Genomic DNA, 11,313 nt, shown 5'->3' with positions numbered 1-11,313 from the left:
TAGGGAAAACAACTGCATCCTCCCCAGCTAGCAGTATTAGATTTGGCATGTGAGTAAACAGTATGTCAGGGTCACTCAGAGTGTTACAATAAACACAGGAGGAAGGGGGGGGAAGCATGGGAAGCTGAGATGTTACACAGAAGCTCTTATTCATGAAGAGATGCAAAAGTTGGGGGAGGTGGAGGGAAAGTACCAATTGCATAAAACCAATCTCATCTCTGAACGACATCAGGTTACTAGTGTCTAAAGCAGCAGCTCGCATAAGCAGGACTGTTGCTGGCTCAAGATCAAACTATGTCTTGTGATCAGAATACCATCTGAAATCCTGTCATGCTAAAAGTGGAACACTTATTTAAAGAAGTATATGCAAGCCTAAGAATGACTCAGTAGTTGGATAGCATTTGATCAGCTAACACCTATTGTGGAGTATGTTGTCTTTCCATGGCTGGCTGGTTAGTCACATAACCTTAAATTTACAAATGACCTTGTTGCTACAAAATAACAACTGGATTTGGGGGCTTCTGACAAAAATTACATTTAACTGATGTTAATGCCTAACAGAATTCTGCAGTCCTTCAAAAGCAGAATGCTGGAAATGCAGACCTTTTAAGTAGAATGCCCTGCTCAATAGGTGGAACAATTTCCTTTGGTTACATCAGCAGCTACACTTGATAATCAGCAGTTGGCATAAAGTGAAATTTAAACCTACTGACATCAATAGCGAAGTTTTTCGCAGCTTTGTACAGCGAGACTAGATTTCACAGCAGTCTCAGTAATCCTTTTTCCAAAGGAAAATGCCTATTCATGACAAATGCTCTCTAACTTCAAAACATTGATGAAGGACTTTTCTGGGAGACGGGGAAAGACAGATTAGCTGCAGAGGCCAGTGTGGATATAGAGCTTCCTAACAGTTGAGCTTAAATTTCCAAAGAAAGCACTGCAGATCTAGAAAGTATCCAGAAAGCATCTAGAAAGCAGATACTGAAAAGACTGTAGAAGCCTGGCAGCTGTCAACTGTTGTCTTAAGTGGACTGAGCACTAAGAATACACTTCACCATTTGCAGCAAGTGTAACATAACACTTCTTAAGCATTCTCTAGCTTAAAGAGCCTTAATTTTTAAACAATTACAAGTTTCCTCTGAACAGCAGCAGCCTAAGATGAAGAAAACTCAGCTTGTTAAGTTAGTGCTGTGACAGCTAATAGAACTTAAGGTAGCCCTCTTATGCCAAAACTTGACCTAAGGAGTTTAAAGTCCAGCAACTGACCTCTTGAAGACAGGTATTTTTTTCTTGAAATTGGTGCAATTGCTTGACCTTGTTTCACAGGTGCATAGGCTTTCATTCCGCAATAAGAGTAGCTGTGTTCAAAACACTGAATGTGAATACTGAAATAGAGTCAGGGATCTTAAAATAGCATAAAACCCCAAAGCAAATGCATACTGCCTTGTTTTGAATAGTATGAAGATGTTCAAACACCTGGATATTCTCCATATACAGAACTATTTAAACATCTGAGCCCTGGTCAAAATGTCCAGTGTGTGCTTAACAAAATGTTAGACAAACTAGTTTGGCATTATTATCTATTTTAATGATGTTGAGAAGAAATCCTTATGTGGTGCAAACTGAACTAGGTAAGATAGTCCCTCTCTGCAAGAGACTGGTATTGCTTGGTCACAAAAGTGACTGAAGCTGAGCTCTAGTTTTGGAACCACAGAAGAGTGGAATAAATGCTGTTCGTTTAGTGTTCAAGTTCTTTGCTGCAAAAGGGATGCATTTCATATACACTTGAGGCAAAAGAACATCCTGGTAACACTAGGGACAAAACTAGAAGTTCATATTGAAACTGAAGTTAAAACAGTTTTTAAAAGAACCAAAACGAAAAAACAGACACCACCGCCATTACAAAACCCACCCTTGGCTAACTAAGATTATTTAGAAAGTAATGGTTGTCTAGCAAGACCCTGCTGCACCAAGACCAGAAGTCCTCTGAAATGCAGAGGTTGTGCAAAGGAATTATTTTGCAGAGATAGTCTTCCTACAGCAGGGCCTTTCAATGATCCTTTTTCTATAGGGATGTAACCTGAAAGGGTAAACTCTTGCACTGACCCATCTCTACTATCATGCTTGTAATGGTTAAATATCTGGATCACTGACTTTGGAGTAGAATCTTTTTCACTTTTAAAACTAGTTCTGATTGCAACGGCTGCTTGAGACTGCTCTCTCCTGAGCTATGGACATCACTCTACCTAGAGACTTGAGTTGGCTGTAAGTACTTAAATAGCCCAGACCATTAGGTTTTGGCTGTATTCTGACTAGTGTAATGTAGAATTCTGGCTACATTTTTTCTGTTGCATAGCAATGCTTTCAGTCCCAATAGGCATTGGCAGTTTGATCACTTAGTGTTTAGTCTCCTAAATATGTCATATTTGTTTTCTGGACACCTACAGAAACTGCAAGTGTAAAAAAAAATATGTCTGCCAGTCAAAACTCTTCTAGACACCTACACAAGTTGGGGATTCTAACTTTTTCTGTCCAACAGGTTTGGTGCAAATACTAAAGTGGTGCATTTCCTGGGAAGTACAAAGCCATGGAACTATACGTATGACTCCAAAACAAAAAGCTTAAAAGGCAATATGGACGACCCCAAAATAGTTCATCCAGAATTCCTGAACATGTGGTGGGATACCTATATAGCTAATGTTTTACCATTACTAGAACAACATGGAATCATTAAAGAAACTACTACAGGTGTAAACATGGTACGTGCTTTAACATTCTTGTAGAAACTACCCAAGTATGGATGACAAGCTCTCTACCATTCCACTGATGTCTCTTCCCTCTGTCCAAATCAAAGCATGAGTGCAGTGTATCTTGTGGGATGCAGGGTTTTTTGGTTTTTGTTTTTTTTAAGCTTGGAATAAATACTACAACAGAAGAGAAGCATGCTGTAGTGGTCTTGAACACAGCTGTCTGCTTGCCTGAAACAAAGGAAGGAAGTCACTAATGGTGCACCAGAAATTCTGCTGTGGTAACATCTTTAATATATACAGAGAAGGGCCTTTGTGTTGGGTTCTCAAGCAGAAGAACCCTGGGTCAGCAGGCAGTGTGCACATACAGGTCTTACTTGATGAAACAAACCTAGTTAAGCCTAGGATAGATAACTAGGCAATGAACAGTTACAGAGACTGGCGGTGACAAACCCCAGTACTTCTCAAAGCCACAGTAATGCTTTTAACTCTAGTTCTCATTCACAGAGTTTAGCAGCTTGCATGTGACTGCTGACTTTACAGTCCTAGTTTAGTACATGGGCCAGTTTAAGTTCTCCACCTTTCTAAGACTGACATTACTGACCTAAGATGTGTTTTCTCTTGTTAATCTTACATCTTTCTAACAAACTGTTTGCAGCTATCGGGCTTGGTCTATACTCTGGCTTTCTCTTGTGGCTTCTGTAGAGAGGTATGAAGAACTTAAACTTTTCCTTTCTTTTTTTTCCTTCCTCTCCCTGCTAACTTTGGTAATTCTGCTTTGTTATTTTGCTAGGAAAACTGCACAATCCCTGCCCACTGGCAATGCTTGCTGCCGAGCATGAGAACATCTACTTCACTGTCCCATTCTATGGCCTGTTGCTCACTTTTGCTATGCAAAGTATTTCTGTATTTTTACTCTGCCTTTCCTTTTAGGCAGAGGTTACAGAGGCAGTGTCCCACATATCAGTATCAGCACCATCACCAGTATTACCAACTGTATCTTCAGAAGAACGCAAGGAACGGTGGGAACAGGGCCAAGCTGACTATCTGGGAGTGGATTCCTTTGACAACATAAAGAAGAAACTCGATACCTATCTTCAGTAGAAATGCCTGTCTCAGTGGTGATGCAAGGACTTGTTCAAGAACTAACAGCTAGAAAGGTGTAGATGGTGGTCAGTTACAGTTGCTAGTAGCTTGATGAAAAACTTCTTGGCTGAAGGCCTCTGCAGTGCTACAGATGAAGACAGCAAAAGCTAGGAAGCAGAATCTCTAACTGCCCAATTTCCAAATCTCCCTACTAGATAAAACCAGATATTTTCAGCTTAAATTTTCTTCTGTTGTGATCAATTGGCTAAACATATCCCTTGAAACTGGGTTTGTTACCTCACCTCATTAAGGTGATTAGCATTGATTCCTTTGCTTGCTGTTTTAGATGTAAAATCTAATTCATGGGATTGCTCATACACTAGAGTGGTAGCCATTCTGCTTTACCATAAATGTATTAATGACACTGGGATACACACAGATGTAACAGTAATAGCACTGCTTTGCTCTTCCAGTCACAATTGCACTGAAGTTTTGACCAGGTTCTTACGCACAGTGCCTACAGCATGGCAGAATCCATCTTTCAGTTCTGTATACTATGGACTAGTAAACTGAGTTTTATCTGTTACTTGCAATGTTGCACTTGATACAAAAATAAAAAGTTGTCATGCATTTCTGGCTTCCCTAAACTGTTGAGCAATTTGAAAAAAAAAAAAAAAAAAGGGAGCTCTGAAGCAGTCTAACTAAAATACTCAGCAGATACAACCCTTGAGCTTTGCTAATGCTACTCCAGCTACCAGTAGCAAATGACCAGCTTTTAGTAGTAAATTATTTCCAAAGAATATAGTAATTTGTCTGAGAACTGTTTAGGTCTACCCCTTTATTAGCTTGCCTTAAGTATATAGGAGAGGGCAGTGGAGAAAATACTGGCTGAAGCTACTCACATAAGCAACATGGAGCTTGGGAAGAGGGAGTCTTTGGCGACTAAAGAAACAACATCTCTAACATGAGCCCTGAACACTGTGAACTTGTTCTTAAACACAGTGGTGAAGCGATTTTGGCAAAGACAGACTAAATTAACTAAGTTACTGTCCAATGAAGAAAACTACTATTTCCATGTGTGCAGAGAGTAAAACAAACTGGTTTTTTTTGCCACACAGGCTACATATTATATTCTAAGACACATGGAAAAGCAGTAAAAATACCACAATAAAAAAGGAACACAGCTGAAGACAGAGATTGGCTGTTATCTGTACTAAATTTCAGATCCATCCTTTAGCCAAATTACTTGGTATTCTGTCTTTGACAGCTATACTCTATACTAGTCCAGAAACAATGAAAATACTATTTCTTATTAACAGAGGATTTTGGCAGGAAGCTAGTGAGGGTGCTAAACTTTTAGCCTAGAGATAAAATAATAACAAGCTCTCACCGTTTGCTGGTAAAGCAGAAGACATAATCTGGGTATGAGAGTTAGTTGGTTTTAAATCGGTTTTGCTACTTAATTGCTCTAAGATTCCTTGGTCACCATTTAGCAAAAATGCTATGATGAGATGCAAACCAAAGTAGCTTGTAGCTATTTAAAAGTACATAGCATCTAAGTCTCAGTTGTAACAAGCCCTTTCCTGTGTGGGTTTTTCTTTTGCTGTGTTGGGGTTTTTAACAGATTAAGTTTGAAGTTGTGTGAAAGCAGGAGGGCTTACTAGTTACAATCTGTAGTGACAAAAGTACACTTTATCCAACAAGTATAAACATTTGACTTCTGCATGCTCACAAAATACTCAATGGAAAATGGTAAAATACTTTTTTGAAGACAGCTAAACCATCTTAGTTTTGCTCCCCTTGTCTGTATTTGTACTAGAGAATAGGAAAGTTACTTTTTTTTAAGCTTAGCTAGAGAGAACACAAGGTGTAAAAGAACGAGACTACACCAACCTGAGAATTTGGTTTAGCAAGTAAATTTTGTTATGTTAATACAAGAAGATAAGGAGAGGTGCTGAATGAGATTAAAACCTGCATGTTTTGGGTTAACAAATACAGTTAGTAAAGAAGGCAAACCTGTAAAACAGTTCTGTCTTAGCCTCTGTCACTCATATTATGGTCAAGTGCTTACCCACAACCTCAGGAAAGCAAAAGGTGTGACATCTATACTGAACTCTGTGTAGTTTATTTTTAATAAAATGACCTGTATGTAATTATCTGCCACTATTTCATTCATAATTACTGCAGGCAGCATTTGCAGAACAATATAGATCCCTTTTCATCCCTTGTAACAGTATCACTTGATATATCATTTTTCTGCTCAAAACTGAAGGTACTCAAAGCAGTAGCTGAATTAAAGCACTATACTCAAAGCATGATTATTCAAAAGAATCACAGCCCTGCTTATACTGTGACTCAAGAAGTATTAGAGCTCCATCTGCCTTAAAGCGTATCATCTGAGGTGTTCCTTAGATGGAGACAACTCAGAGCAACTCTGAAAAGTTTAGAAGCATTTTTCTTTTTTCATTTACATCTTTCTTTACTGTATGTAGGGGGTAAAAAACCCCAGAATGATACAACTACTAACTCAGTCTTTGGAATTAAGAATGTTAAGTTCATAACTCCAAAAGCTTATTTCTCAAAGATGCCACATAACATACCATCAGAACTCCAAGAAAGAGAGTATGAATAGCCAAAGACTACTTATAGCTCCTGACAAGCAAAAAAAAAAACCAAACCATGGTGGTTTTAACCACCCAAGTAACAGAACAGCTCCAACAAATCAGACAGGAATTCTCTGTTCTCAGCTCTGACCTTTAACTGTTGTCATCAGTGCACTCATGGCTTTCTTGGGAGAGACCTTAACTAGCCATACAGCTTAGTACCGACTCCAGTTAAGATTTCATTTGGCCTTGGAACATAGAAACCATAATCTAGTAGATGAAGCTTGATACTCTAGTAATTTTTTTCATAATCATAACTCAGCCATTCTACAGAATGTCAGCATATTTTAGCACAAGTCATGATGTAGCTTGACTAGCCACTGAAATGGATCTCATCCTCATGGAATTTTAACTTGAAAAATGGAATGACTGACTCAACCCCAAATTTCTCATTCATAATCACAAATTACTTATCTAGCTCCTCTCCAAACATCAGAATCTCAAAGTTTAAACCCCATAAACTCTATATAAAAAAAAGAAAAAAAAAAAGAAAAAATATGACAATCAGGTGTAGCTGTTTTCTTGTCAACTTTCCAGTGAGAATCACTTACCTGGGTTCATGCTGTCTTCTGTGATTCATGTCTTTAATTCTCCCTCTAACAGACTTAAACCACACTTTTCTCCACAGCTCAGATGTTAGCTGCCCAAAAACTGCGTCAGCTCTTTAGGTCACATATTGTGAATTCCCTTCTCACTCCTTCCATTGGCTGCTTCTCCAAATATCAGACATCTTTCCTGTATTTTTCAGTCCTTTTCCACCTCCTATGTTTGCAATTCATCTTACAATCAGCTAGCTGGTGTTTTAAGATACAAGAAAAGGCAAAAGGCATTAGAGGGAAATCAGAATCAATTTCTCTGCTGCCAAATACACTTCCTGAATCTAAACAGAACCTTAACATAGCAACCTGTGCCTCCAGTTCTGAGTCTGTACATTACAGGTAAGGCAGCAGAATGTTAAGAAAGTACTTAACTAGACCAGAATCAAATGGAAAGAGGTAAAAGGAACAGACAAGAATATTCAACTACTATTCATCTGAGATTCTTCAATGCTATGTATTACTATTTCATCCTCTAAATCAAGACACATGCAGATCAACATTCAGTTAAGATGTACGTATGGAATTGGAAAAGCACTCAGCAGTGCAAGAAAGCTGTTAAAATAATTTGTTCTATTTTATTTTGCAAGGGCCAACTAATCCGCTGAGAAGTGAGGGGGTCATACTGGCATATAGCAGCGTCTTATTGTTCAGAGTGTGTACAGAAATCAGAAAGTGTGTTTTCAAAACAAGCCTATGATTCTTACAGAATCAGTGGAATTCTGTTTAAGGGAAGTAAAATATTAAAATAATGTGGTTTACAAATTTAAGTACTTAATTTTTACTACTTCCTGGAAAGTAATCAACAGAGGAACTCCCTGCTGCATCTGTGTATTATATACAAATAGTAAACGAATATTTTAATTTTTTTAATTAAGTCCCATCTTTGAACACAGTCTGCAAAGGTAAGAATTCCTTATGAAGTTATCCCTGACCACCTGTTCTGCAACAAACAATCCAGATGACCTGTTTGGCTACCAGGAGACATTAAGACTGAAATACAAAGCTAAAGCATCTCTTATGGTTTTTGTATGAAGGACAAAACACATTATTTACCTTTTGTTACCTTTTCACCTCTAAAAGAGATCTTAAATTCTTGCAGGTTGGAATGATACATTATAAGACATTTCTGTTTTGAGAGATTTTTATATATTATTAAGCATTGTACATAATAAGCAACATTCTGAGGAAATGAATGCTGGAAAGATGTGAGGAGTGCACAACAAGTCTGTGCTTTTCTAAATTAACATTTAGGAGCAAATTTGGTTTTATACATTCTTTGAAGCATTTATGTTTTGATCACAGAGACACCAAAAAGAAAAGTTAGCATGAGACATGCAACCTGAGGAGCAGTATTAACCAAAATGTATTATTCACTCAAAAAAACCCAGCATTTCAAGCTATAACTCAATTAAAGCCTTGATTTCATTAATTTTGGTTTGTTTTACTTCACTTGCTGAAGGCTTTTTGGTAGCAAAGGCTCCTGCTGCAAGTTTCCTCTTCTTGTTCTGAATTTTCAGCATGTTTTCTTCCACTGAATCCTTCACAATGAACTGAAATACAAAGAAAAGCCTCAATGAAATGAAGGGATTCCTTTTATTAAAAAAAGTTTAGGATGAGAAATTCAAGTATTTTGAAAATTGAAGTTAAAAAGCTGAGTTCCCTAGAGCCCAGTTACATGATTCCTTTATTATTTTTTAAAGAAAACAGAGAGGAAAAGGTTACAAAGCATTTGGAAATAAAGGTCTGGCATTTTAGCATTTTTGCCTTTTAAAAAAATACTTATTTGAAGAGTATCTCTCTCTTTTTTGCTACTTATATCAGAAGAGAACCTGTCTTCAATTTCCCATATAATTTTTTTGTGACTTGAGTATTAATGAGACAGATCAGCTGCTCAACTCACCTTAGTAATAACAACATTATGCTTCTGACCCAGCCTGTGACACCTGTCAAAGCACTGGTCTTCTGCAGCAGGATTCCAAGCCTATCAGGAGCAGCAATGAACAAGTTAAATAACTTCCCTTCAAAACACACAGCATGATGCACATACAATCACAAATAAATTATTGTACCATCAGATGTTGAAAAACATTGCTTGCAAATGTACTACTCTTACACTAATGTCTCACTCCTCAAGTATCCCACTATAAAGAAAGCTTTGAGAATTTCTGTTTACATACTCATAATGATCCGGATCTCCAGGTAAATGCTTTAAAAAACAAATTTGTCAGGAGTCTAGGAGGAACCAAAGCAATCTTGTCATTATTTTAATTCTGAAATAAACACTGCATAACTAACTGCCTTAGTACCCTTTTCCTGATAGCAAAATCTAAGCCAGCTGAACACAGGCAGTTATTTATCAGTAGACTAAGTCCCCTGGCTGTTGAGAAAGCCCAGGTGTAGTTCCATTAGCACATGCAATAATCACGAAGTTAGGTAACAAGAAACTTGCTGAACAGAAAATGGTAGTATAGCTGTTTCCACTTATCCTCAGGATGTAACACTAAACACAGACTTGTGAAATGCCAAGCCTGTGCTCTGCATTTTTCCAGCATGTTTTTCTCCATCTAAAGGCACAGTACTAGTTCTCAGAATAGGTATTTACATCTACCTAAAGTGATAAGCAAGTCTTGTGCAATGAGCTTCCCTTGCTGCCACCCACAGACTGATTGTTACAGCTAGAAACTCTTCTTTATGACTCCCATCCTTAGGAGGGGAGAAAAAAACAGCACTAGGCTAGCACAAAAATTTCATTTTTAGATTCCAAGAACCTCTGATGCCTGAACACACTTAAAACATGACATTGCAAGATAAAATCCAAACAAGTCTTGTTTCTCCAATCTAAGGTAGAGAGCAAAAGTGCATCAAATGCTGTGTCTGTCAGTGCAAGATGAATGCTCCTGGCAAGCTGTGTACAGGAAGCTGTTCTCATCTGACTGTGCAAAGATGGTGTCTTGAAGAAAGATCTACCCCGAATACAGAGGAATATTCCACTCAATCTTTGCTGTAGTCCAGGAGGACCAACATGTACTACTTTCACTCTACTCCATCAGCCCAGCAAAGGAAAACTGAACTGTGAAACCTCTCTGCCTTTCTGCAATGACATATGACATGTATCTCATGCAAAGGCTACTTCATTTTACATGGGAAAATATGAAGAAACTTGAGCTTCAGAGCAACATCTATATGCTTCTGACGCTTTCAAATTACAGATTCGTATTTCTTCCTAATGATGAGAATTCAGCAAATATGATTGTACTTAAACAAACAAACAATTAAAAAAACCAAACCAACCAAACAAAACCAACAAATAGCAGGAATAAAATAGTCTATGATTCGATAAATGTTCCTCCCTAGCACTGGGTTGCAACATCTCCAGGAGAAAGAATGCAGACCTCTCAGCTACAGCTCTACAACAAATCCACAGAATCCGAGTAGAAAAACTGGTTACTCCACTGGCTCCTGAGGCATTTCTGCTTCTTAAATCCTAATATTGCTGCTAATTCACTTCAAGCAATCTCATTCTGCACTGAACACTCAAAATGAGATCATAAAGGATCTCGTGGTCCTGCTGCCCCTTCCTGCCATACCAGCAAACACTGCCACTTGGGGTGGCCAGGATCCCGGGCTGGCTGCCACCAGGGCAAGGAGAAGCTGTTCAGTGCTGTTCAAAGGCTGCAATTCTATTTGGTTCTGGTTTGTGAAATGTAACTATACACTAGATGACTCAGTGTTAACAATGCTTAGCTTATTTTCTTACAACTGCTTCCTGCAGGACAGTGTGTATGTTATACTTCATTAATGATCTTCACAGAAAACGAAAATTCTCTTGGGACTTCCCACCAGTTTTTCTTACTCAGAAAATTGTCAAAAAAGCAAAACAAAAAAAACCAGCTGTTGACTACATGGTCTTGTTCCAACCAAACTATTTAATGCAACATGTACAACAACTACACTTGTGACGATGTATCACAATCCATGAAACACCTTTTCAGAAGGCAACTTCTCCACACTCTCAACCCTATTTAATTCCTTTAGTTTATTAAGAAAATAGCTTTTGTCTTCATGCTGATATTATTACTAACCTGATGCCCAAGCTAGTACTTTTTCTTTACTATTGCTGTTACTAGGTGCCCCGGTCCAAAGCTACACTATTATTTTAATTTACTTTGGTTTTGTTTTCAAGTGCACAAACTGCAGAGTTTGTCTCAGTTTCCAACT

At 38.0% G+C, this 11,313-nt stretch overlaps 2 protein-coding genes across 2 annotated transcripts in view; one reads left to right on the top strand and one right to left on the bottom strand.

Moving 5' to 3' along the window:
• Positions 1-4,463, top strand: part of GYG1 (glycogenin 1) — a 10,026-nt gene extending 5,563 nt beyond the window's left edge. Inside the window, exons 4-6 of the mRNA XM_010004726.1 lie at positions 2,540-2,759; positions 3,406-3,456; positions 3,681-4,463. Coding sequence (XP_010003028.1) covers positions 2,540-2,759; positions 3,406-3,456; positions 3,681-3,851 — 442 coding nt within the window. The 3' untranslated portion in view covers positions 3,852-4,463. The remainder of the gene's footprint in view (positions 1-2,539; positions 2,760-3,405; positions 3,457-3,680) is intronic.
• A 4,029-nt stretch (positions 4,464-8,492) lies between these two features.
• Positions 8,493-11,313, bottom strand: part of HLTF (helicase-like transcription factor) — a 22,903-nt gene continuing 20,082 nt past the window's right edge. The window contains exons 20-21 of the mRNA XM_010004755.1: positions 8,996-9,076; positions 8,493-8,645 (exon numbers count right to left, since the gene is read on the bottom strand). Coding sequence (XP_010003057.1) covers positions 8,493-8,645; positions 8,996-9,076 — 234 coding nt within the window. The remainder of the gene's footprint in view (positions 8,646-8,995; positions 9,077-11,313) is intronic.

Source organism: Chaetura pelagica, unplaced genomic scaffold (assembly GCF_000747805.2).
Source record: "Chaetura pelagica isolate M959 unplaced genomic scaffold, ChaPel_1.0 scaffold829, whole genome shotgun sequence".
In the NCBI taxonomy this organism is placed as follows: Eukaryota; Metazoa; Chordata; class Aves; order Apodiformes; family Apodidae; genus Chaetura; species Chaetura pelagica.
Note: the sequence above shows the minus strand (reverse complement) of the source record. Positions and strands in the feature narration are given on the sequence as shown.